The 25,723-nt window shown below is 49.5% G+C and overlaps 2 protein-coding genes and 2 long non-coding RNA genes across 5 annotated transcripts in view; 2 read left to right on the top strand and 2 right to left on the bottom strand.

Moving 5' to 3' along the window:
* Positions 1–2,233: 2,233 nt before the first annotated feature.
* On the bottom strand, positions 2,234–6,647 carry Ap5s1 (adaptor related protein complex 5 subunit sigma 1). The gene is made up of 3 exons (XM_005068649.4): positions 6,402–6,647; positions 5,472–5,685; positions 2,234–4,246 (listed from the first exon to the last, which is right to left on the bottom strand). The coding sequence occupies exons 2-3, from the start codon at positions 5,645–5,647 to the stop codon at positions 3,820–3,822; spliced, it is 603 nt and encodes a 200-aa protein (XP_005068706.1). The 5' UTR covers positions 5,648–5,685; positions 6,402–6,647; the 3' UTR covers positions 2,234–3,819.
* A 112-nt stretch (positions 6,648–6,759) lies between these two features.
* On the top strand, positions 6,760–8,382 carry LOC121140527. Its single transcript, XR_005877418.1, has 3 exons — positions 6,760–7,093; positions 8,025–8,140; positions 8,292–8,382. It is a non-coding gene; the product is annotated as an uncharacterized LOC121140527 (long non-coding RNA).
* A 4,180-nt stretch (positions 8,383–12,562) lies between these two features.
* On the top strand, positions 12,563–15,970 carry LOC110340634. The gene is made up of 4 exons (XR_002382434.2): positions 12,563–12,732; positions 12,861–12,911; positions 14,967–15,179; positions 15,316–15,970. It is a non-coding gene; the product is annotated as an uncharacterized LOC110340634 (long non-coding RNA).
* A 1,946-nt stretch (positions 15,971–17,916) lies between these two features.
* Positions 17,917–25,723, bottom strand: part of Cdc25b (cell division cycle 25B) — a 10,844-nt gene continuing 3,037 nt past the window's right edge. For both annotated transcript variants that reach the window (XM_040746321.1, XM_005068645.4), the window contains 13 exons: positions 24,429–24,470; positions 24,257–24,293; positions 23,885–24,007; positions 23,674–23,796; positions 23,108–23,242; positions 22,638–22,718; positions 22,377–22,550; positions 22,077–22,169; positions 21,567–21,629; positions 21,305–21,403; positions 21,001–21,134; positions 19,417–19,528; positions 17,917–19,277 (listed from right to left, as the gene is read on the bottom strand). In XM_040746321.1, coding sequence (XP_040602255.1) covers positions 19,137–19,277; positions 19,417–19,528; positions 21,001–21,134; positions 21,305–21,403; positions 21,567–21,629; positions 22,077–22,169; positions 22,377–22,550; positions 22,638–22,718; positions 23,108–23,242; positions 23,674–23,796; positions 23,885–24,007; positions 24,257–24,293; positions 24,429–24,470 — 1,357 coding nt within the window. In that variant the 3' untranslated portion in view covers positions 17,917–19,136. The remainder of the gene's footprint in view (positions 19,278–19,416; positions 19,529–21,000; positions 21,135–21,304; positions 21,404–21,566; positions 21,630–22,076; positions 22,170–22,376; positions 22,551–22,637; positions 22,719–23,107; positions 23,243–23,673; positions 23,797–23,884; positions 24,008–24,256; positions 24,294–24,428; positions 24,471–25,723) is intronic.

Below are 25,723 nucleotides of genomic sequence, written 5' to 3'. Positions count from 1 at the left end.
TCCTGTATCCAGTACTGAAAGGCTAAGGTTGGCACGTGGTGAAATTTCAGCGTTCCCAGTCCCAAGGATTTCCTAGAAGCCACCTGCCACAAAGCACAGGATTTCTCTCAAGTCACATTCTAGAAAGAGAAACTGTGCCAGGTTAGTCTTGCTCTGTTCTCTGTTCGGCTTCTTACACTCTACTAAATTAATTTGAAAGAGACATGCAGTGCATAGTATAGACTGATGATTACAGTAAAGAGAATGAATAAACCAAAGCACTTCCAAGGCAAAGAGTGGGCAATGACCAGAGGGGCCACTGCTTGGACTGACATTACAAAATGGACTTTATACTGGTTCTTACGTGTCTGGGGCACAAGGAGAGAGGCCCATCTTTGATGTCCACCAAGCCTGTGGATATTTATCTAGCTACATAAAAGAAACAACACTGTGCATGTATTTAACTGCTCCTTACCATTCTGAGATCAGGTCTTGCTATGTAGTCATGCTGCTTAGCAACACACCCCCAACACCCACACCTACAGTGAAGGACTATGGGTTGATTTCAAGGCCTGACCTTCCACCTGAACCCTCAAAACACAATTTTCTAATTAAGATATTATTTGTATATGTGATGTATGTATATGTGTGCCACGAAGCACTCTGAAGGTCAGAGGACAATCTTGGGTGTCCATCCTTGCCTTCTACCTTGTTTGAAAAAGGGTCTCTTTTCTATGTTCTTTGCCGCCATACATACTGTGTGAGTTGGCCCACACATTGTCTTGTCTCTGCCTCCCTTTTGACCATATAAGCACTGGAATTACAGATGTGAGTTACTGAGCCTGGCATTGCGTGGTTCTGGGATTCAAACTCGGGTACTCAGGCTTGCACTGCAAGTGTTTTGATCCAATGAACCCTATCCGCAGCCCTGAACTTTAAAAAAAGAATGTGACAACCTGAGAATTGTTGGGAGGCAGAGGCCCCAAGCAGTGACCAGAAATGATTAAAAGCCCCTTGGGACTTTGGGGAATCAAGGTGCTGGGTTTGTCTCTCAGATGTACTTCTTAGGCTCTTGGTCTAAGTGTGATACTAGCACATGGCAGACCTTTCAGAGGTAGTTAAGGTAACCCAAATATCTGAATTCAGAACTCATTGCTGCTGGACACTTACAGATGCCAATGAAGAGACCAGAACTCAATCCTGGGGCTGGAAAGATGGCTCAGCAGACCTGGGTTTGGTTCCCAGAGCCCACATGGCAGCTCCCAACCATCTGCAACTCCAGTGCCAGGGGTTCAGATGTCCTCTTCTAACCTCTGGGGAATTGCAGACATATACATATACAGACACACACACACACACACACACACACACACACACACACACACACACACACACGAAACATTTATACACATAAAATAAAAAACTTAAAGGAGTGAAACTTTAAACTGCTCTCTATTCAGAGAGGCTCAGTCTGAGAAAACAGGGACTATCATTCTCAAAGTCTGGCTTCTCCTGTAGCAGGTTAATTATATGGGAAGGGGAAACTCTAGTCTGGTCTCACTCAGTGGTTGGGCTCGAATCTGAGTTCTGCTTTTCTTTCATTCTCTGTGTGTGAGATACAGGGGTGTTCACCAAGGCTACAAAGTCTTGCATTCATCCTGAGACATCAAGATTGCAGGTTAACTCAGAACAAACCAGTAGGTGGATATATATGCATTTTTCTTCCAAAGACATACAAATATGCTCTTACAATTTAGAATATGGATATAAAGCATCCCGAGCTGTCATCTACAGTGGAGCTTACTGTGAGGTCATAACTAATTCCTCAGCTTCCTGTGTGGCCTACTCCCTTCTTGCTCTTCCCTGCCTCTCCCTGCCCATGTTCCTACCATTGAATTGTCACCCACCATGAGGATCACAAACTAACACCAGCATCATACTTTGACCTGAAAGCTGCAATTAAATAAACCTCTTTTTTTATCTTCTAGCTGTCCTGGAACTAGCTCTTGTAGACCAAGCTGGTCTTGAACTCACAGAAATCCACCTGCCTCTGCATCCCAAGTGCTGGAGTTAAAGGCGTGCGTCACCATTGCCCAGATAAACCTGTTTTCTTTATAAATGTACCCAGCCTCAGGTTATTTCATTAGTGTTTGATAACTGACAAATACAAGGTTATAAGGCTTTTTTCTTGCTCTGTTGTTCTGTATATCACCCTAAATGCTCATAATAGTCAGCTATAACCAAATGCAAATGCTTGATTTTTTATTTTTATTTTTTTTATGAGTGAACATCAGTGGAAATAGCATGCTATATGCTTAGAGAACAAAGCAGAAAGAAGAGTAACACATCCTGAGAGGCAAGTGAAACTGATAACACGACAGAATCAGAAATGTAGAGCAAATGATGATTTGGAGACACAAATGTTTCATGAGATCCTGAGATGCTGGGGTGGTACTGCGTACTAGGCATCCCACTGCAGATAGGAGGGGGCAGAAGAAACTGCATGTGAGTATCATGAGGCCCAACCCACTGGGATGGCAGAGATGTGGGACACGGTCGAGCCTGCAGGGTCCCTCCTTGGTTAAGCTACACTGTGCCTTCCTTGAAGAACTGCTCTGTGGCTCCTTCCTTGACAAGAGATCCATCTTCCAAAAGTAACTTTTCTTTTCTGGAGCTTTTGAGATGTGCCACACTATGCGTAGGGAAAGATTAGCAACAGGAGACCCACGTGCTGTGCAGTTGGATTGTCTGAATGGAACGATGAAATACAATAGCCACTCAATGACCTAGGCTGGGAAAACATTTCTGAAATAAAAAAGAGCTCCACCTTACTTTGGAAAAAACACATCATGTACCGGTGAGATGGCTCAGCTGATGAAAGTGCCTGCCAGGAAGCTTGATGGCCTGAGCTTGATCCTCGGGTCCCCCAGCAGAAGGACAGAACTGTCCTCCAGAAATGCCTCTCTCTGCTTCTCAAGTATGCACACTAACCTGGGACACATACGCCAGCAAAAAGGAAGAACCGCCATCCAAGAGAAGCACAGAGACAACTGAGGAATGGAGGCCTCCAAAGGAAGCCTCGTAGGAGGGGGCTTGAGCAAGTAGCAGGGGTCACTCGGGCAGACGCTCACTCACAAGGGGGTATCGTATCCGTGAGGTGCACAAACACAGGGCAAAGTCAGACAGCCATTCTTTTCAATTCAAAGCTGATGAGAAAAGCTGTTGTGCCCTCAGCTTGCCTGGCAGATACAGGCTGGGCACATAAGGAGCTTCATGTCCCCCTGCTCTGAACTGTGGTGGATCTAGATGCAGAACAGGCCTTGCTGACAAAATCCCTTATGACGTGCAAAGGCAAGGGCCAGGGACTGCCAGGGTACCAGCCCAGCTCCCCCACCTTGAAGGGAGTCCCAGAGACTCCTTTTGTCCCGGGTTATAGAGGGGGTAAGTTAAAGTCTTGGCAGGCAGCACACTGCCCCAGTACAGGCAGCTGGTAGGGCTGGGAGGAAGTGGAGCCAAGGACTAGTGTGGTGAACACTGCAGAGTCCGAGAGGTCACACGGCAGCTCCAGGTTCAGGATGCCCTGCAATTCCACAGAGTCTGAGAGGTCACACGGCAGCTCCAGGTTCAGGATGCCCTGCAATTCCACTGAGTCTGAGAATGAGCAGACAGCCCCCCCTGTCTCCTACCCAGGCCTCTTCCTGCCAGCTTGTCCAATCCATTTGTCCCGAGTGTGGCCACACATCAGACTAGAGCAAGCCTGGGGTAGAGGCAGATGCCAAACTTCTCCTTGAAGTATGTAATCTTTACCCTTCCTCTTTGTCCTCATTCTGGTGGGGGTGGTCAGCGGGGCCAAGCGGCACTGAATTCCTTCTCCAGATCCTGGACAAACTGGTCATTGAGGAAAAGCAGCTGTCCATGCGGCAGGAAGCGGGTGAGGATTCCCTCAATGCGGTCAGACCGCAACAAGAAGTTGTTACCTGGTGTGAGTAACCGGAGGTGGTCAAGAAGGAGGCGGGCCAACAGCCGGAGTGTACTCTCAGCCAGGAGCAAGTTCTCGTGGGTGTCCAGCACCAGGGCAAAGCCTAGGGAGAGCACACCCAGCCACACCACCGTCTGCGGCTCCTGGAAAGGGTCCCCGGCTCTCAGGAAGAAGGCTCCGTGAGGGGCCTCGTGCAGGGACACAGGCTCATCTGAGAACTGAGGCTGCAGGTCTGTGGAGGGACATCCAGATGCTTGCTGCTGCAGCCTGCATAGTGACTCCACCTGTCTGGAAGAGGAGTCCGGTCAGTCTGGCAGCTGAGAGGCCTGCTAAGACCACCAAGGCATCCCCACACACACATAGATACTTCTGTCAACTTGACAACTTCCCCTGTAGCTGGGAGCTGCCAATATCTCGTGTCTTGGGTAAGGAAACTTAGGCTTAGAAAGCTTAAGAGATCTGCCCAAGGACACAGAGCCAGAGAAATGTGATGATACGGAAATCCAGACTGCAGTCTGCAGGCTCCAAATCACTTTACTCTAAATGGCCAAGAGAAGACAGGATCTGAACACAGCTCCTCAGCCTGGGAAAAGGACTGGGGGTGAGGTCTTGTCTTACCTGCCTCGAAGAAGCCTCCTCAACAGAGAGACAAATAAGTGATGAGAAGAACATAGTTATCCAACGGGGCCATCTGACCTGTCAACCACTCACCCTTCTTCTCTAAGTCATAAGCACCTCCCACATAACTGTCAAGCCTTCCCCTCAGTCATCTTCTCGATTAGGCTTTAAAGCCATTTGTTTAACCAGATATGGTGATGCATGCCTATACTCCCAGCATTGGGAGGCTGAAGCAGGCTTATAGACATCCTGGAATACAGAGAGGTAGAGGCCAGCCTGAACTAGATAATTAGGCTCTATCTCAAAACCAAACAAATAACTCTAACAGGCCACTGTTTAGTTCTTTTTCTATGCTGCAAGAGGGGAGTCAGGTCAAGGATAAGGGGGTGGCAGGAGCTGGCAAAGAGCTGCCCACTTCATATGGGTCTGGGATGGAAAGACCCCCGCCTAGTCACTTCCCTTATACGGTGTTTCCCTACACTGCTCTGAGTCTCTGGCATTCAGCAGCCCTGAGCAGAGTCCTAACATGTTCTCTCTCTTTTGAAGATCTCCATTGTAAAGCATGTTTCTCCTGCACGAGTCTGCCTGCCTATACTCAAATCTCCATTTCTAGCCACTTTTTAGATGCATAACCTTGGGCAGGCTAAGTTCCTTAAACACTCTGTATTTTAGTTTATTCTTCTGCAAAGTGAAGATAATAACCATAACCACCTCAGAAAACTGTGAGGATTGAATAACATACATGAAATTCCCAGAACCATCATAATGCTAATCACACTCTTTCTTTGACTCTTATAAACCATGGGAGACAGGGAAACATTCCAATTCTTAATCTTCCTTCACTGTCCTATTCCAGCAACCCTCATAATCTGCTCTGTGTGGGCTGTGACGTTACCTGGCCACCGCCAAAATCTGTTCCTTGCGGAAGAGCCTGTCCCTTTCTGCACCGTGTGGCCGTGGATCATCAGGTGACTTCTCAGCACCAAAGACACAGGAGTAGAGCACTCGGCAAAGGCCTGTATCTTCCAAATTCGGGGCCCTCAAGGTGTGGATGAGGAAGGCATGGACCATGGCTCCAGGTGGGTGGGTGCCCCAGAGACACCAGAGACCTAGGGGGTGAAAGTGTAGGTACCCTCAAGAAGGGTGTGGCCTGAGAGCATTCCAGAAAGTGTTGTGGCTGGACGCTGATCACTCATCTACTTAGATATGCCTAACCTCTAAAAAATGGACCGTCTTGTCTGCATCACAGAACAAGGCCCATGGCTGGAGATATCTCCTACAACACTAAACCTACTTCTGTAAAACTATCCGGAAATCTCCAAAAGCATCAAGGTCATGAGAGTGCAGGAAAAACTGACCGACTGAAGGAAATCAGAGACCACAGCTGAATGTAATGCCTGCTCCTGGAACAAAAATAACCCAGGCTTCACACCGTGCACCACGAAGACAACTTTAAGAGCCGGGCGGTGGTGGCGCACGCCTTTAATCCCAGCACTCGGGAGGCAGAGGCAGGTGGATTTCTGTGAGTTCGAGACCAGCCTGGACTACCAAGCGAGTTCCAGGACAGCCTCCAAAGCCACAGAGAAACCCTGTCTCGAAAAAAAAAAAGAATGAAATATGAGACGGAAGTCTTGATCAAAGTCATTTGGTTTTAAATATAGGAATATGCCTTTGTTTTAGAAAGAAAATACTTCTAAATGCCGTATTTGCAAATGACTCTCATCATTTGGGAGTACAAGAGAATGTGAGACAAACCTTATCCAAAGGGATCTATCCAAAATAGATAACCAAAACTATTTCAAAAATAAGACATGGTGGCACATACCTGAAATCCCAGCAATCGGGAGGAGGGGCAAGGCAAGAGGATCAGGAATTCAAGTCAGTCACAGATACATGGGGAGTCCCTGGCTGCTGGACAACGTGGGACAGTGGCAACCCTGGGGTCGCAAGTCTGAGAGGACTCAATGGTTACCCAACAGTAAAGTTCGCAAACCCGCTTCAGGAAGAGAAGCTAGATTTGTAAGCCTTGACCTCTGGTCATCTTTCTGCCGCCAGCAGGGCGCGTCATCATTCCCGGCCACCATGCTCCCCCTTCCTCTGACGGCTCCACTTGCGTCATTGCCTCGCGCGGGCAGCGGCGCGCTGGACTCTGGGGGTTGTAGTGCGAACGCAGTCCTGACCAGGCCTGTGGTCCGGGCGTGGCGCCCTACTGCGCAAGGGCGCGGAGGCTTCTCACCCGCCAACCCCGCGGCTGCGAGTGAGGATTCCTGGCCCGCGCGGGCGAGCTTCTTTGGAGGCGCTAGAAAGCCCTTGACTAGCTGCGGCCTGGGCACCGCGAGGATGGCCGCCAGGGGGCGGTGAGGCCGCCGCGACTTGAGCGGAACTTTCCGCGGAGGCCTCTGCACAGCTAACCCTTAGCTACGCTGTGTGCAGTGGTAATGACGGAATCTCAGGAGACCTGCCTGCCTGCGGAAACTCACATCAGAATGTGGTGACTTTGGAAGGCAGTACGAATATGTAGGCATTGTTGGTTCCGTCAGTGGCTTAAGGCTGCTCCTGGATTTGACATAGGATTCCAACTCCAATCCCAACTTTGTTGTAGTTGTGTTTCCCTGGCAGGTCTGCCAACTTTGTTAGGCCCCAGTGAAACCCCATATAGCGACAGCTGGGGCAAGTGTTTAAGGCTATTTTTCCCTTTTGTAGCCGCTGCATAACTCCTCACAGGGAGACCATCAAAGGGACTTACAACGTAAGAGACCTAAAACCAAAGTTTGGGTCAGGTGGTGCCAGGCACCAGCTCTAGGGAAGAGATCCAGTCTGGAAGCCTTGCCCCTAGAGATGTTTGGGGCAAAGATGCACACACATTCTTTTACCTCTTGCAAGGCATGTGAATTCCTTAGGTTTCCTTATGTCCCAGTGTTTTGTGCCTCAAAGTCCCCACCACGGCTGTCTCCTCACATTAGAATCCCTTTCCCTTTCTAAATGACTGTGACCAAAACTTTTGTCTCTAGTGGGCTATGCATCTCTGCCACTGTTCCCATCTTCACTCCCCAAGGCCAGGACTGTAGTTACTTGAAAACTGTCTGGTGACAAAAACATGAAAGAGCAGAGCGGTTCAGGCAGAGGTTCTGAAGAAAGGCCTTCCCGAAGGAATGCATTCTGGAACCTTTAGGCCACAAGAACGGGCAGTTCGCAGGGGGGATAGGTAGTGTACAGGCTGGGGAGGGCTTGATGTCGGGTGAAGGGTGGGCCCAGAGGCAGTGGGGCCTCAATCAGAGAACTAGAGAATGGTATTGGCTCCATTCTTGGCGATGGTTCCTGGCCCCCAGTCCCTATCACTCTGGGCCAGGCCTCATGCTGCCAGCAGATTGTAGTAAAGAACTGGCAGAGGTCTGTGGCTGCTGGGGGCATTGGGAGCATGACATGCTGGCCTCTGTTCACCACTCAGGCAGTCCATGTCAGGACGAAGACCACTGGGAACTTGACCTTGTGTGGGATGTGTGGAGAAGAGTGCATTGAGCATTTACCCTGGAAGACAGTGGAGGACCCAGATGAGCCTCCCTGGTGAGCACCGGGGCAGGCAGCAGTGGAGGTCTCACCACCTGATGGTTTTGCTTAAGGGCTGTGTGGGAGTGCCCTGGGAGATCTTTTCCCAGTGGCCACTGACCTCTTCTGACTTAACCTATGCTTCAGAGTCTGTTGTTGGTCCCCACAGGAAATATTCACCCACGCCGACTCTGACATGACCCAAAGCATCCAGTTCAGCAGTGTCCACTTCATGTTAACCCTGCACTTTACCATCTAGAAAAATCCACTAAAATAATAATTTACTTCGTGTTCTTTTGTTGTTGTTTCTCTCTGTTTGTATAGCCCTGGCTGGCCTCAAACTCAGAGATCCACCTGCTTCTGCCTCCCAAGTGCCAGTATTAAAGGTGTGAATCATCACTTCCCAGCTTGAATTCTGGTTTTAAAATGAACTAAGAGCCTGAAAGTGCATGCCTTCAATCCCAGCACTGGAGAGGCAGAGACCAGCTAAGGATACATAGTGAGATGTTTCTCAAAAAGAAATAAATAAGCTAAGAATGTAATAGAATCCTTTCCCTGCGCTGCAAAGATACAAGACTTGAGTTAAGCATGGTTCACGTTTATAATATAAAAAGAAAGTTGGGCATAGTCTCTCCTTTGGCAGATGACTAAGTCATACATTACAGTGCTGAATGGAAAGTATTTGGAGCATGAGCTCTGCTTCCCACAGCAGCCAGCATGGAGGGAAGAGAGGAAGAGGGGAGAATGTGAACAAGATGGTGAAGGATGGACATGACCTGAAAGAGAACAGCGATGCTGATGTGGTGCCATCGCAAGAATGCTTTCCCTGGGGAGACACAAACAAACCTGCCCTGCTTCTGTACAGAGCATGACGACAAAACAGAGGTTCCACCAGCACCCAACTTGGGGAAAGCAAGAGTTTCACCAGCCTGTTTATTATGCACAACACAGGGGGAGTGGCTGCTAGTCTCAGTAGGCAGTCTCTGGAGGTGAACAGTCTCAGGCTGTACCATCCAGGAGGAGGACGCCAGAGTTGCTAGTCTTTGCACACACTGATCGGTCGGTCATAAACACTTACACACTGACTCCTTGGGAAAGATTTGCCATCCCTCTTATGCCTGGCCCATATGTGCTTTGCAAATTTCCCATGAGTCAATTGCAGTACTTGACAGGTTGTGCCCTTGTCAAAAGATACATTCGCTGGGAACTTCCCTCACACAGTGCTTCCTCCTTCCTCCCCTCCCTGTGGGAGTGCTAACAATCAACAAGCCTGATCTTGGGAGTCTCTTGCAAAGACTCATGACTGTTCTGATGAAAAGGATGGCTGTTCTCCTTGGAGGATAGCATTCTACAACAGGTTCAGACGCTTGGAATCACTGTACTTGGGAGCTAAAGGCAAGAAGATAATGAGTTCAAGGTCAGCCTCAGCTACATAATGAATTTGAGGCCAACCTGAGTTACTCATGACACTGTCTAAAACTGGAGGTCAGGAGGAGGAAAGTGTGCTATCCATCCATGCATGAGCTGAGGACAGTCCTCTGCATACACAGAGAAACCATGTGTGTTCAAACACACACACACACACACACACACACACACACACACACACACACACACACACGGGGGAGGGGGGGGATTGTTTGACCCTACAGGAGCAATCTGTGCAGACTGCATGGAGGAGGTAATATCTGCGGATTGACTTGTAGCAAATGCACATGGTGAGAAGAAGCCAGTCTTCCTAGGTTCAGACTCATAACCTTGCAGTGATATCCCAAGGACCAGAGTCCCATGAAAACTTTCTCTCCAGCACTGGAGCACTGAAGGCACCACCTGATATGGGGTTCAAACAACCACGTCATGCATGGACGTGGAGCACAGACTTGCATGCAGGTAAAGCACTCATGCACATAAAGAAATAACTTTTAAGCTGCAGTTTTGTCTGGGTAGGACTTATGGTGTCATTATCTGACCTTCTGCAGCCCTCAGCCATTTGTGACCCATGAGGCTGAAAGACCTAGCTGCAGACAGTAGTGGAAAGCGGCCTGGGGCCTGGAAGTGCTGCAGTCATGCCACATGATGCTCACATACGGGTTCTGCACATGGAGCCAAAAGTACCCTAGCTGATGCAGCATGGGAAGTGGGCAGAGGGGAGCCTGGCATCTGGTAAGGACTCAGTGACCCAGAGGCAGATGGGGACGGCATTTACTAACCCCAGGAAGACAGGTACCAATGGCAGCTCATAGCCTAGGGGTGGGGTGGGAAGGGACAGGCCAGACACACTGGGTTATGGGGCCTCTCCTGAGGATAGAGCAGAAGCATCTGAATATCATGGGACAATGATCTGCATACTGGTTATGTGAGGCTCTATACTAGCCCAGCATTTGAGGCAGGGCTAATATAGATTCAGATGTGGAATTCCATGTGCGTGTAACAGGCGGAGGAGGTGAAAAGGAGCAGAATGTAATAAGTTACTGCCACAAAAGCAGAGGAGCGCTGGGCATTGGTGGCGCACGCCTTTAATCCCAGCACTCGGGAGGCAGAGGCATGCAGATCTCTGTGAGTTCGAGGCCAGCTTGGTCTACAAAGAGTTCCAGGACAGCCTCCAAGACAATACAGAGAAACCCTGTCTCGAAAAAACCTAAAAAAAAAAAAAAAAAAAAAGCAGAGGAGCTTGAAGGGATCAGATGTTTGGATCCATGACCCAGTCTATCAGCCTAGCCACACCCATGCTTCTTCTTCCCTCTTGAATATAGAGGACTCCGTGACTCAGACACCCCCACCTTGCTCTTTGCAGTGGTCCTCCAAGTTAAGGGTTGCCTGAAGCCCTTTCACATTCCCAGCACTGACCCCTCCTTCCCACAGCCACCCTGTCCCCATTCTCTAGTAGCAGGTGGCTCAGGTGTCCTGTTCCGACTCCCTTGGTGCCCATTGCTAGGATGCCCATGAAGCGGCTACTGCTGACTTGATGGGAAAGTGGATCCCATCTTCAACTGCTCAGGCTGCATCTAGAATTGCAGCCAGGCTTGGTAAAGCTGTGCTGCTTCTCCCAGACATCTATTCAATCTCCAGGTTCAGGCTACACACCTGCCAGGGATGACGGTCCCATTCGTTTTTCGAGAGCTAGAAACTCTGAGACCTCGGGCTATCACTGCCTGCATCTGGATGTAGGAAGGGTTATTTAGTGGAATCTGCCAGCCTCAGGCAGGGGATTTTTCTTTACTGGCTTCCTGATAAGGGCTAGCAGAAACTAAGAGATAGGTGGATTGTGCTTTTTTTTTTTAATTGGTGTGGGCTGAACTCGAGCTGATTACACTTGCCCTAATAAAAGAAGGCACAACTTCCACCTCCCTGTGCATGTCCTCACGCAGTGAGCTTCCCCTGGGCCACAGAGGCTGCTTTTTTCCATACTCCTTCTCCCCCAAACCCTGCTCCTATGTGCTTCCCAGACTGGAACAGAATAGCCACCACTTGCACACCAAAGCTGAGCTTTTCCCTGGTACCATCAACCAGGGGCTTGTCCAGGTGAGCAAAGAGGAGGAAACTCTTAGGCTAGTCCCATTAGTTAAATGTTTTAGGATTATTGTTTTTACTCCTCCAATCTTGTGATCATTCCCACACTGTTCCTAAGTAGCAACAGCCAGAGGAGACTCTAGATGGTACTTGTGGAGGAGACTCTACATGGTACTTATGGAGGAGACTCTACATGGTACCTGCTGAGTGCATCTCACCTACTCACAGAGCCAGTCCTTAGCCCTGAAAGGGCTTTGTTTTGTTTTTATTTTTATTCTATGGATATGGGCATTTCACATGCATGTGTGTATGTGCTCCACTGGTGTGCTTGGTGCCCACAAAGTCCAGAAGAGGGTGTCAGATCACATGGGACTGGAAGTATGGGAGATTGTGAGCCACCATGTGGATGCTGGGAATCAAACCCAGGTCTTCTGAAAGAGCAGTCAGTGCTTTTTGACAACCAAGCCATCTCTCCCAGGCACTCTCTTAGCCCCACTTTACAGACGAGGAAATAGAGGCTCAATGAGATGAATGAATTATCCTGATGTTATATGTGTCACTGGTCATATATGTCAGTAGACTTTTGCTTGTCTCTCTATACTCCTTGGATCTCTCCTCCCTCATTCCCTAGTAGCTACCCCGTGAGCTGGCTAGCCCCCTTTCCTTAGATCTGTAGAAGACCCAACACCTTCACTAGTCTGTCTACCACTGTCTACCCAGTCATGAGTACTGCCTTCTCGCCCAGAACTCTTCATCAACCCTCCCAATCGTACATCAGGAGCCTTTCCCAAGCCCTCCCTTCAGGGAAGTGGTTGTGGCACAGCCCCAGGATGACAAAGATGCGTATGATTTGTCCTTTCAAACAGCCTTGCTTCCCGTAGGGCTGCAAGCCAGGAGACTCCACGAGGCAGCCTAAGTTCAGCCACGTGAGCTCCCTCCCCCTTCTACTGTGCAGACCTGCTGAATCCAAGCCTAGCAGCTTCAGCCACCCTCATACCCCACCCCCACCCGGGGCGCGCACGTCAGTGTGGGCTGAGGGTGAGGCTCCTTGGCATCTGCACAAACTTGTGCAGGGTAGGCATGCTTCTTACTCCATACAGGTACCGTAGCTACTGGTCTTTTTAATTGTGCAGCCTCTCAGATCATATGAAGTTCCCTTGCCCCTGCCCCCACCCCTGCTAGCAGTAACTTCTCCATCATTACTCAGCCGCCTTCTCATTGTTTCCAGATTCCGTGTGCCTTTGGATTTCCCTGTCCAAACCTCTCTCAGAACCAACAGGTTTGATTTTTGGTTGGTTGGTTTTGGGGGGGAAGGGACTGAACTTTTTTATCTGTTCTCTCTCTCTCTCTCTCTCTTTCAGGATTTATTTATTTGTGTATACACTTTTCTGCCTGCAAGTATGCCTGCAGGCTAGAAGAGGGCACCAGATCTCATTACAGATGGTTGTGAGCCACCATGTGGTTGCTGGGAATTGAACTCAGGACCTCTGGAAGACCAGTCAGTGCTCTTAAGGACTGAGCCATCTCTCCAACCCTCTGTTCTTCTTTTTGAGACAGGGTCTGTCTTGCTATGGATTGCCTGAAACTCACTGTTGTGGAACAGACTGGCTTCAACTTGTAGCTCTCCTCCTGCTCCATTTGCTAAGTACTGGGATTATAGGTGTGCCCCCAAACAGTTTACCAACAGCTTCACTGCCTATCAAAAGTGGGTGTCCATGAGTTCAATTCCAGGGATGAAGCACTGTTTATTTGCTTACTTACTTATTTTTGTTTTGTTTTGTTTTTGAGATAGGGTTTCTCTGTAGCTTTGGAGCCTGTCCTGGAACTTGCTCTGTAGACCAGACTGGCCTCAAACTTACAGAGATCCTCCTGTCTGCTGGGATCAAAGGTGTGTGCCACCACCTCCCGGCAGGATGAAACATTCTTAAGAAATATTTTCTACATATATGTGGGCTATTGTTCACAGAAGAGTTCAACCTAGAGTTAACCAACAACTAATCCAGAAGAGTTTTAGATGCTTTGCAGACCTCATGTGGGGAAACGTTGAGCTTAAATTAACATTACTTTACCTCTCAATGTGGAAGAGTCAGAAACTAGGCTTAAACACCTGTCTAGGCCACATGGCAGTCTGTGGGCTCAAGTCTGACAGCTGCCTGCCCTCTTTGCTATACAGGAATAACAATTCAGTTCAGACAAAAATTATAATTTGACCAAACCTTTTTTTCTTTTTTGGCTTTTGGGACCGGGTTTCTCTGTGTAGCTTTGGCTGTCTTGAAACTCGCTCTGTAGACCAGGCTGACTTTGAACTCAGAGATCTGCCTGCCTCTGCCTCCTGAGTGCTAGGATTAAAGGTGTGCACCACTGCCTGGCTCCACCTTACATTTTGAAAAAGTACAGTGAGACCTCTCACTGGACGAGAAGTCCATCGATTTGATTTGGCTGCCTCTGGCGATTAGCCTCGTTCCTGAGCTTAATGAGATTTAGAGTCACCTAGAAGAACAATAAGATCTTATAAACTATTTGCAGGGGTGGAGGTGGCGGTGGGAATGGCCAAGGCCAGCAGAGAGCTAAATCAGACAATGCTGACAAAGAGAACAAGGGATACCTCAGGCACAGCTGCCTTAGGACTGATAACAACCACCCAGGGGGAAGAGTCAGGTCCCCAGAAACTGCTGCCTTGATTCTTTTTTTTTTTTTTTTTTTTTTGGTTTTTCGAGACAGGGTTTCTCTGTGGCTTTGGAGGCTGTCCTGGAACTCACTTGGTAGTCCAGCCTGGCCTCGAACTCACAGAGATCCGCCTGCCTCTGCCTCCCGAGTGCTGGGATTAAAGGCGTGCGCCACCAACGCCCGGCTGCTACCTTGATTCTTAAAGAGGCACTAGCTCCACCCCTAGACCAGCATTGCCAAGTCCACTCTAGAGCAAGGACACAAAACTCAAGTTCCTTTTGTCCTTATACTTGGGGAGGCAGAGGCAGGAGGATCTGTGTGCTTGAGGCCAGCCTGGTCTACAGAGCAAGTTCCAGGTTAGTCAGGGTTACAGAGATAAACCCTGTCTTGAAAACCAAACCAAACCAAACAAACCGACAAACAAAAACCACACAGTCATTGAATCAGGTGTGGTGATAAACACCCTGAATCCCAATGCTCAGGAGGCTCTCTGGGAGTCAGAGACCAGTCTGACCTACATAATGAGTACTAGGTTAGTCAGGGCTGCAAAATGAGACCCTGTCAAAAACAAACAACAACAAAACAAAACAAAATTGTTATTGAGTCACCAAGTAAGCAATTCACGGAGTCCATGAAGCACATGAAGGTTCTCCCTATTGCCTTCCAGACCTGAGGCCCACCTCAGCCAGGCCACTGCAGACAGCACTTAGCAGCACAGTGATGGCTGCTCCCAGGCTTCCCGCAAGCTGGCACTCCAGACGTGCCCTGATCCCAGCAAACCCACCAGGATTGACTGGCATCCGGGGAGTTTAAACACCTCATCTCCTGCCCCATGGCTTCACTTTAAGAGGAACACAGTAGCTTTCCCTGGGAGAAGAAGGTAAGCACCTGTGCTCCCACCTCACCTCTCCCAGGCAGGGTGTATTCTGAGCTAGGGCAGAAGCCAAGAGGCAACCCCATAACAGCTTAGGACCCCGGTCTTCCTTGGGATGGATGACAAGACTTCTCTTGGGCAGGACATCTATCTCCAGTCTTTACCAGTGCCTGCTGCGTCTTCCACCGCCTCTCAGTTCTTGGCCAAAAAGAGCTGAATGTCCCCTGCTGAAGGCTGAGAAACATACTAAGTGCTCCTTGATCGCAGCTGTGACTGTGGCTTGAGCTGAATGTCCCCTGCTGGAGGCTGAGGAACATACTAAGTGCTCCTTGATCGCAGCTGTGACTGTGGCTTGAGTGGTTCATCTGGCCAGGGTGCTGTGTAAGTTTCCTCTGAGATGGAAGTGTTCCATCCTGCAGGGGAGCTCCTTAAGCAGGAAGGTAAGCAAGTCAAAGTAGCTTCAGGAAGTCCCTGACACTGAGCAGAGAGTTAAAATATAAAAGCTGAGAGTCTCAGAGAAAGTGATGCTGAGTCAAAAAAGAAGATTCTGAGGGGATTAAAGCTGCAAAGAAGACTCAGGCAAGAAGAACTGCCTGGAAGAAACTAGAAAGGACAATCTCTAACTTGTTGAACTGCATGCAGGCTGTGCAGTGTGCTCCAGGTTTCATAGCTTTGTGAATTGTCACCCATGCGCAAATGGCCTTTGTGATTCAATTGTCTGAGTTCTTCCTGCCCTGTAAGTAACTCCTCACTCATATTCCTGTAAGTAACTCCAATAAAACCCATTGTTTCACCAAGTTGGACTTTGGTGGTATCTGTACATTTGTTTCTTGTGGGTTTTCTATCTGGGGTGAATAGATGAGTGCTCTGCTTAATGGTATGTCAACTTGACCCAAATAGAGTCATCTGATAGTAGGGAACCTCAATTGAGAAAATGCCTCCCTAAGGTCCTGCATTAGGGCATTTTCTTAAGAAGTGATTGATGGGGGGAGGGCCCAGCCCATTGTGGGTCATACCACCCCTGGGCTGGTGGCTGTGGGTTCTATAAGAAAGCAGGCTGAACAAGCCAGGAGGAGTAAGCCAGTAAGCAGCTCCCCTCCATGGCTTCTGCATCAGCTCCTGCCTCCAGGTTCCTGCCCTGTTCCTGTTTTGACTTCCTTTGATAGTGAACAGTGCTGTGGAAGTATAAGCCAAATAACCCCCCCCCCCCCCAGGTTGCTTTGGTCATGTTTCAGCGCAACAATAGAAACCCTAAGTAGGACAATAAGTGTGTTTCGTCTCCTCAGGAAGTCTTGTCATACAACACAGGGACAGCACCAGGTTGCATGAGGCCTGGGCATTATAGGTTCCCACCTGTCTGTGAACAATATGGACAGATGATAGCAGAAGCAAGGCAGCCTGGCTCTAACTGCCACTCTGACTCTCTCAGATTAAGGTGAGGGTGAATGATGTGTCTTGGGCAGGATGGAATGTCTCTGTTTTTGTTTGCTGTGTCCCCAGCAAGTGAATACACTTTTCTTTCCCACGGCACCAGACCACCAGGGCTCAGAGTGGGCAAGAGCTTCCAGTCCCTGACCTACTTTCTTATAGGCATGCAGTCCTGTGCCTTCTTCTCAGGTGCTGTCCTTACCCAGACAGACGCTTGTCTTGATAGCAGTTGTCTGTTTAGTGGGGACTCTTTCATGACCCTCCCTTCATCCACAAAGTCCAGCACCTAGACTATCAAAGCCACAACCCAGCACAGCCCATTTTTCTGTGCCCTTCAGGGCACTCTGAACCAAGGGTAACTGCAAAATGGGGAAGATAATCAATGCTTTACCTACTTCACAACAAACCCCAATGGAAACTGAGACCCATAACTGATATATGTGCATTATGAATTACTACCTCCTACCCTCCCCCAGACTACCGTGAACCAACCCCAAGGCCTCATGCAGCCAAACAATGGTCTACCACCGAGCCATGCCCCTGTGTGTGCACGCTCAATCAAAAGAACCTACAATCACATAGTTTCATATTTATGGGTCATTTGTACAGGTATTAAAAAAAGAATTTCCAGTGCAGGGCATGCTAACACACCTTTAATTCCAACATTCAGGAGGCAAAGGCAGTCAGATCTCTATATGAGTTTGAGGCCAATCTGGTCTACATCATAAGTTCCAGGTTAGCCAGGTCTACATAATGAGACTCTGTTTCCATACATTTTTTTCTTGAGAGAGTTGGTTTTTTTGTTTGTTTAGTTTTGGTTTTCCGAGACAGGGTTTCTCTGTGTAAACAGTCCTGGCTGTCCTGGAACTCACTTTGTAGACCAGGCTGGCCAGGAACTCACAGAGATCCGCCTGCCTCTGCCTCCCAAGTGCTGGGATTAAAGGCGTGCACCACCACCTGAAGACTGTTTTTTTCTCTTGACTGAGGGGACGAAGCTAGGAAGACCTAAATCCTAAGGACTATGGCAGGAATCCTTGCAGTTCAGCCTGAGGACAATGGGAACTACTGACAATTCTTCAAGGTGTGATGAGGTCACCTACCACTTACTTCAGGCTTGAAGGAGGGTGAGCTCAGAAGAGCTTGGGTAGCTAAGTGAAAGTAGGAGGACCACTCTCCTCCTTTTCAAAAGCATGAGAAACTTCAGAGGAGAACATGAGGAATAGTCCCTTCCCTCCTCTGCTGGTCTGTCCTTACCCAGATCCTACCATGGGGTCTGCTGTGGTTTTGTCTGATGCGTCACATAACAAACAGAATATTCAACTTGCTCAGTGCTTTATTGAACCAAGGTCCTAACACAGGACTCACAAGGGCCTTCCAGCATGACTTTCCCATGTGTAGATTGTAAACCCAGAGGTTGCTTGGTTTTGTTATTAGCTGCTTCCATGACAATGTTCCTTTAATATTTCCAAATACTAAGTGTAAAGACTTTGTGTACACACACACACACATACACACACACACACACACCCTGCCATAGGCCATCACGCTCACCAAAATTCTTCCACCCAGTTTGTGTGCATACATGTGTGCAAGGCGCTGTGCATTCACGACCACCCAGCCTCCTGTTCATCTACAACAGGCCCAGGCTCAGTCACTAGTACAGCAACACAGAAAAAAACAAAACAAAAAAACCCACACATACACTAAGAGGCCTTCTGGGCCAGACATGGTAAGGACTCAAGGGAGGAGAGGGAGGGAGAAGACAAGTGTCAAAAGGGACGCTCAGCGACTGTCCTGCACAGCAGCAGGCTCTGACCAGCGAGGCTCTGGGGTTCACAGCATCAGGGAGGGGACTCCGAGATGCTCCTGAATTAGGCCTTTGCCCTTGCCTTGGGGGCATTAAAGGAGAAGATCCCTTTCTGGGCTAACAAAAGTCAGGCCTACAGAGTATCGATATTTGAATCTCTAACCCCCAGATGTATGAGGGGGCCTACTCAGCTGCCAGTGTGTCCCAGAACAGGCTAAGTCAGACAAACAAAAATAAAAGCTGCAGGTAAGACAACAGGAAAAGGTAAGCGCTGAAGTTTTCAATGGAGATGCCTGTGCAAAGGCCAGGAGAGGACAGTAAACCCAGCCCTGTGCAGAAGCTGCTCCCAGACCACCCAAGGAGCTACTGGGCTCATCCTAAAGGGCTGAAGGTCTCCCCACAAAGGAGGCTCTCTGAACACAGGAAGACAAAGAGTTAATACAAACAAGGAAAAAGGACTGTAAAAGGCTCCCATGAACACAAAGCACTTCCTCCTAGCTGGTATCCACCCATCAGACTGGGCTCTTCGAGATGGGGCTGGCACCAGGATAAGGAAAATTAGTGGAGTAAGACAGGAGAATCAAGGACAGGGACAGATAAGATGTGACACTATACCATTTCCCTAACACCCAATAGCACCGGAGGCCTCTAGTAGGTAGGTGGACTCATAGGCCCATAGAACCCACTGGCTACCAGGCCCCACGAGGTAAGGATGGCAGCAGGACTCATCACTGGTCTTGCAACCTGCTACAGAGTTCCCTCCGGCTCCGCTCTCCAGCCCAGCTTCGTGTCTTGAGGCGGAAGGTTCTCAGCTCATCCCTGAAGGCCTTGTGGTTCATGGGCCGGTAGTTCTGGGGCTCACAAAAGTTCTAAGGGAGGATGAGAAGATGAAGAGTCCATCAGTATGGGAGAAAGAGTAGGTTGTGGGGGCGGGGCGAGCCTTTCCTTCTTTTTGGTCTACAGCCTGGCTGCGCCCTGTCCCTACAGTCTGAGTCAGTAGAGCTGTACCGGATGCTGTGGGAAGAACTCCTTGTAGCCGCCTTTGAGGATATACATCTCAGGGTAGTACAGGCTGGGGTAGTCGTTAGCTGCACGGTCCCGTTCCCTGACGAACCGGCACCTGGAGCAGCATGGGAAGGGGTTCAGGGCAGGAGACATATCAGAATGAGACCCATGTCTTGTACATGCTGCTTTGGGGGTCTCCAACGGCACAGAGCACAGAAATGTCATCTATTAGGTTGACTGGCTACTAGGTAGGAGACAATGGGGTGAAGACAGAGGTAAATCAGGAGTGGCCACTGTTTCTGGAAGGCAGTCACATAACCTTGGTTAGAACACTCTATGACATGTACCAGGAAAGAGGAAGCAAGAAAGGTGACCAGTGAACACAATACAAGGTCCACTCAGAACCTGGTCTGGTGACACAAGCCTGTAATCTTAGCTACATAGGATTCTGAGGGATTGCAGGTTCAAAACCTGCCTGAACTATAAAAAGAGCTCAAGGACAGCCTGAACATTTGAGGAAGACCCTGTCTCAAAATAAAAGGTAGGGTTGGGTAAGAGCACCTGCTGAGTAAATGTAAACCTAGGACCTGAGTTCAAATCCCCTGAACAACAAAAAGCTCGTAACCCCAGCATTGGGGGTGTGGGGGGTAAAAACAGGAGGATCAGTTGGAGTTAGATGAAGGTCACCATGCCCAAGTTCAGTAAGAAACCCTGTCTCAAGGGAATAAGGTAGAGAGTGTACGGCAGTATGTGAAATACTGCCTTCTGCATGCATGTACCTATATGCACATATGAATATACCACATGCATGTATACCACAAAAAGGCACTCTCTCTACACACACACACACACATACACATTTAAAAAGTAACAATCTAAATAAAAAGGAAAGGGAGGGCTGGGGGTAACCCTCCCTGGTAGAGTGATTTCCTAGTGTATGTGATGACCAGGTTTGGTCACTAGCACAGCAACAAAGGAAAAAAGCACACATGCTCCAGAGTCTCCTGGACCAGACGTGGTAAGGACTCAAGGGAAGGAAGGGGAGGAGGACAGAAGGATCAAACAGTGAGGCACAGAGACTAGTCCACTGCCCAGCAGGGGCCATGTGCTGGAACCCCAGAGGACAGGGGAATGCAGCAGAGAGGAGGCCCCTGTATAGAGAATGGCAGACACAGATTCCAGCCCACTAAGAAGCTACCAGATACCACACCCTGGACCAGGAGACAAGGGAAAAGCCAGAAAAGATCAATAATGGAGGAACAAGGGAGAGACAGGTGAAGGAAGGCTAAGGGCCCAGTGGTAACCAGCATGGGAACAGGATACCAAATAAATGCCTGAGTGTCACTGAGAATGTGGTTTAGAAAGGGTCCTCAGATTTTAAGGACACTGCTAGACTTGGCATCAGTTTTTGTTGGGGAGCAGCAATGGATGAAGGATGGTCTGATGAGGTGGGCAGAAAGAAGGCAATGGGAAGACATACTGTTCATAGTACGAGAGTGAGGTAATTTCTAAGCCATCAGAGACAGCAAGAGGCTCTAGCACTCAGTTCTGGGCAAAGGTGGGCAGTAGGACAGCGCCAGGACTCACATGCGGGGCCCACGCTCAGATGAGAATTCACAGTGGAAAATAAGGATGATTCTCTTGTCCAGGCTACAAGGCTTGATGGGGCGCTGCAGCAGGAAGGTCTCCACATCCCGTTCCAGAGGCAAGTTCACAGCATTCTGTCAGAGCACCTGGGGGTCAAGCTGTAGCCTGCACCTGGCCCTTCTCTTTCAGTTCCCAGGTAAGTAACCCCACCTCTTGCTGGGAGAAACCCTGCCCATGAGACATACTCCACAGAAGGTTATTCATCCTCTTGGCAAGGAATCTGGCCTTAGCAGCAGCATCTCACCTTGATATGTCCGCCTTCATATTCATAAGGGTATCTGCAGTCCACAATTACAAACTTCTCCACGATGTTGCTGAACTTGCCTGTCAACAGGGCCACCATCTGCAGGAGGCCATCAGGGTTGGTGCCAGCAGGTGAGGCGGGTAGCCAGGGTTTTCCCTCACTCTTGTGATGATCTGTGCATGCAGCCCAGCCCCAGGGGAGGACAAGAGTAAATAAAAAGGTGGTCCCCAATGCACCTGAAGAGTGACTCAACCCTGCTTACAGTTTCTGGTGAGATGTACTTGAGGTCTTGGTGTTTGCCATCCACAGTCTGCAGGAGGAAAGCCTGCAAGGGAAGGCTGAGTCACTTGGGGAAAGAACAGGCAGTGAGACAAGAAGGTTGGAAAAGACAGAGGCAACACCTGCTTCAACCTTCAGATTCACCTCTGAGTGCAACATCTGGGGGCCCATACCCAGGGAACAACCTCCAGGGGGTGGAAACAGAAAGGGGAAGCCCTGGGCCTTCTGGCTTCCTGCTCTTGGGTTTGGAAGCCAAGGGGTAAGGCAGGAGATTGCATTCCAGAGACTCATTTGGAAATGTTTTCAAGGCTGAGATATGTCACATGCCTGCACAGATTTGATATGGCACCAGGAGAAGAGGAGTCAGAGGGGAAGGATCTGCATGAGAACAAGAATGAAAAGACACAAAAGCAAGGGGGCCCTCTAGGGACAGAGAGCTCTTGCACTAGGGGTCCAGAGCAGATAACAGAAGTCCTGAGTCCTGTGACGCTACCTTAGAGTAATCTCCGATCAGTCCACGGTGGTCACTGTCCAGGATGCTTTCAATCTCATGACACAGGGACTTTGAGCGGAAGACACGGGCCTTCTAGAAGGCAAGGCAGATGGAGGCCAGGTCAGGATCAGACTGCCTCTCAGTATCAATTGTCTGAGGCCCTCTTTCCCTGTCATGTAAGTACCTGTACACTACCCCTTGCTATACATTTGGCCAAGAGAGCACACCCTAGACCACCTTCAGCCCAAATACATCTCTAGGTGAGCAGTGACAACCCAGCCCCAGAAGGAAGAAACTAACAGGTTCTTCAGGCTGTTGCTCTTCCAGGGGTGTCACACTCTTCCTGCGCTTGCTCTGGACGGGCGTGTCCTTGTCCTGGGGCCGCTCTAGCCTCTTGAGAATGGGCCGGATCACACTGCATGGCATGGATGGAGAGCGGAAGAGCCGCTGGCACTTGCTGAACATGATGAGATCCTGGCGAGGGTAACATGGCAGGAGGTAGACGTCACAGTCCCTTGACCCCACATCCCTAAGCTCCGAGGGGGCACTCCTGAGCCTCACCTGTGACTCTTCCTTATCCAGCTTTTTGACCAGTGGGGCACTAATGAGGTTCTCCATGCCCTTGGGGACCACATCATCATCCTGAGGTCAAATCAGCAAGGACACAATCACAAACGCAAGCATTGGATGAACCTCATGGAGTCTTCCCTTGCCTACTCCCCAGAAATGCTGGGCTGTCCCCAGCCCTGCTGACTCCTCCATCTATGGCAGACCTAAAGGGCCGTAGGGACCCACCTGCTGCTGGAGCACGCCCTGAGCCAGGAGAAGTACCTTCATCATGCCAAGCCTCCATTCCTCTGTAGCACCAGCCCACCTGGTCATCTCGACTGGCAATATGGGGCTGTTACTTAGTTCCCTCAAATTCTTCTGACATTGGGGTGAGGTCGTAGTCTTGCTGAAGTCAAAGCTCTCCTTTCCTGGGCTAACTGAACGGGGAGCAAGTAGGGACTTTGTGGGCCAAGGCTATTTACCTTCAAATCACTCTCCAGGATGTCCACAAATCCATCATCTTCTTCAGACGCCCTTTCAACAGGAGTCAAGGAAGAGGAAGACTGGGCCATAGGGCTCGGCTCCTCTACTTCCATCTTCTGTTCAGGGGTAAGACACTGTCCAAATCATAAGCACGGACTACTCAGAGGTGGGAATCTGCCAGCCCTTCTGAGCATAAGTCTCTAGGACCTGGGGATGAGGATGGGGAAGTCTGGACCACTCTTTTCTTACTGTCTCTTAAAAAAATTTTTTTAGCTTTTACTTACTTTAACATTTTTAACCTTTATATGATGGATATCGGTGTTTTGCCTGCACATATGTCTGTGTACCATGTACCAGGAGTGTCCACAGAGGCCAGAAGAGGATATCAGGTCCTCTGGGACTGGAATTATAGAGGGTTGTGAGCTGCCATGTGTGTGCTGGGAACTGAACCAGGTCCTCTGAAAGAGCAGCCAGTGCTCTTAACCTCTGCATCATCTCTCCAGCCCCCACCTCTCCCCTACGCTGTTTATTGAGGACCCTACGGGGACCAGTTCTCCTCATGTACCATTAAGTCAGGGGCTGAGCTTGGCCTCTGGGCAAAGGCCTCTCTGCGGCTGGCCCACTCAGCCAGAGCTTGGGCAGGGCTGGGATGAGGAGACTTCCATGGCATCTTGAAGATATATCCATCCTGTGGGCAAGATTGGAGAGGAAACATCAGATAACCCAGTGTTCCCTTCTCTCCCTGGACCTCTCCATCCTTGTCTCTGGAGGCTCACATTCTCTTTGTCCTCCTCAGGGCTGTTGGCAGCTCTGTAGCCTGCTTCATTTTTCCTCCGGCTGTTCAGTGCTTGGGAGTTGGTGATGTTCTGTAGCACAGGGCTGTGGTCCAGCAGCCTTACCTAGGGAGTCAGACAGGGCGGTAACTACTGAAGTAACTGGCTGCACTCCTGTTATTACCCAGGCCCTCCCTACCTTCTGCTACCCTGTTCCAACTCCCCAGGCCACTCAGCCACCAAACGAAACCCCATCTCCCCCAACCAGTCCAGAGATGCCTGGCTACTTCAAGCACACCCTCCCAGAGGTGCCCCCAGGATGTCCATGCTAGCTGGGATGCCTAAGCTCCCTGTCAGGCTGTGGAGAACACTCACTGGCAAGGATCGGAAGCGTTTTATGGTAAACTGCTCACTGCAAAAGACAGAAGGACAGTTCAGAGCTGGGATAATGGGGGCCAGTGACTTAAAGCAGGCAGGATCTCCTTGTACCCAAGCCATCTACATTGCAGGAGACAGCAGGAAGTAGAGAAGGGAGGAAAGCACTCACGTTTGAATGACCCGACTGGCTGCCTGAATGGCTTGTTCAAACCTAGGAGAGAGAAGTGACCCATTGTCTCTGTAGCCCAGAATCTACCTCAAGCACCAGACACCAGCCAGGCCCATCCCCAAAGGGCAAGCATTAAGAACAAGGACCAGGGCCTGTGGTCAGGCTAGGGGAAGGAGAGAGTAGGAAAAAAGCCCACCGTTGGTGAGACCAGGTATCACAGATGAAGGATTTGGGGCAGCCTGGGATTTTGAAGGCTGCCTTGAATGGAAGCAGGCCTAGAGAAAGGCAGTGATGGAGACAGCTGGGGCAGGTCACAGGGCCATTAAGACATCACCAAGGCAACAGTCTCGCCAGTCTGCACCAGCTAGCACAGGCCTTCCACCTGTATGCAAATTACATTAGTGGGGCCATATGGCCACCATGAAAGGCATTGATCCGTGCCACGACAATAGGCTGAAGGCACCCTGTAATGTGGGTGACTCTGGGATGGATGCCAGCAAGGCTGGGTTTCCTTTTCCATTAGGAGAAAATGGCCTGGCTCTCTCCAGGACAGGGGGCCCCTGCTTTAGTGTTTTTCTGGATCAGCCCAGAAGAAACTGCTAGTGACAAGTAGCATTCTCTCCTCCCTCCTATGGAATTTTCTAAGAACCAACCTCTTTTCCACCCCCTCCTTCTGTCTTAGAAGAGGCCAGCCGGCAAGGAATTCCAACAGATGTTCCTTTTGAGGCTGAGGCATTGGCCTCTGCACACAGCCCTGCCTTACACTATGTTGCTGGAGACCACCTGCCCAGTGGAGCGTGCTTATACACACACACACACACACACACACACACACACACACACACACACACACACACACTTCTTTCTGAGAAGCTAAATAGTCAAAAGCAAGTGCAGGCCTCTAAGAGGGCCTGTGTGCAATCAACCTGGCATCATTTGTAGCTGGGCCTTAGGGTTGAGGGATCTGCATTGTCACTAAAAAAAAAAAAAATCAACCTATACTCCTCCCATCCCCACCCAAAGCTGGTTTCCTGTTTGTGAGTAAACCCTGAGCTCAGCACAGTCTGATCAAAGGCATCAGGAGGAAATAGTAACTAACTGCCACCCTAAACCAAAAGCTCTAGCTGGCAGTGCTCAGCTGTCCCTCTTAATGCCTGACAGCTACTCCAGCAGCTGGATGGGAACAGGTGTGCTCTAGAAGGCACAATTTGTGCCTATAGGCAAGAAATCGGTATCTGCTCAGAGCAAAGACCAGCTTTCTCTCCCAACTCCCTATTGCAAAAAAACACACTTAG

Source organism: Mesocricetus auratus, unplaced genomic scaffold (genome assembly GCF_017639785.1).
Source record: "Mesocricetus auratus isolate SY011 unplaced genomic scaffold, BCM_Maur_2.0 Super-Scaffold_100004, whole genome shotgun sequence".
NCBI lineage: Eukaryota > Metazoa > Chordata > Mammalia > Rodentia > Cricetidae > Mesocricetus > Mesocricetus auratus.
The sequence above is the reverse complement of the archived record's forward strand: the minus strand, read 5'-3'. Positions and strand labels throughout refer to the sequence as shown.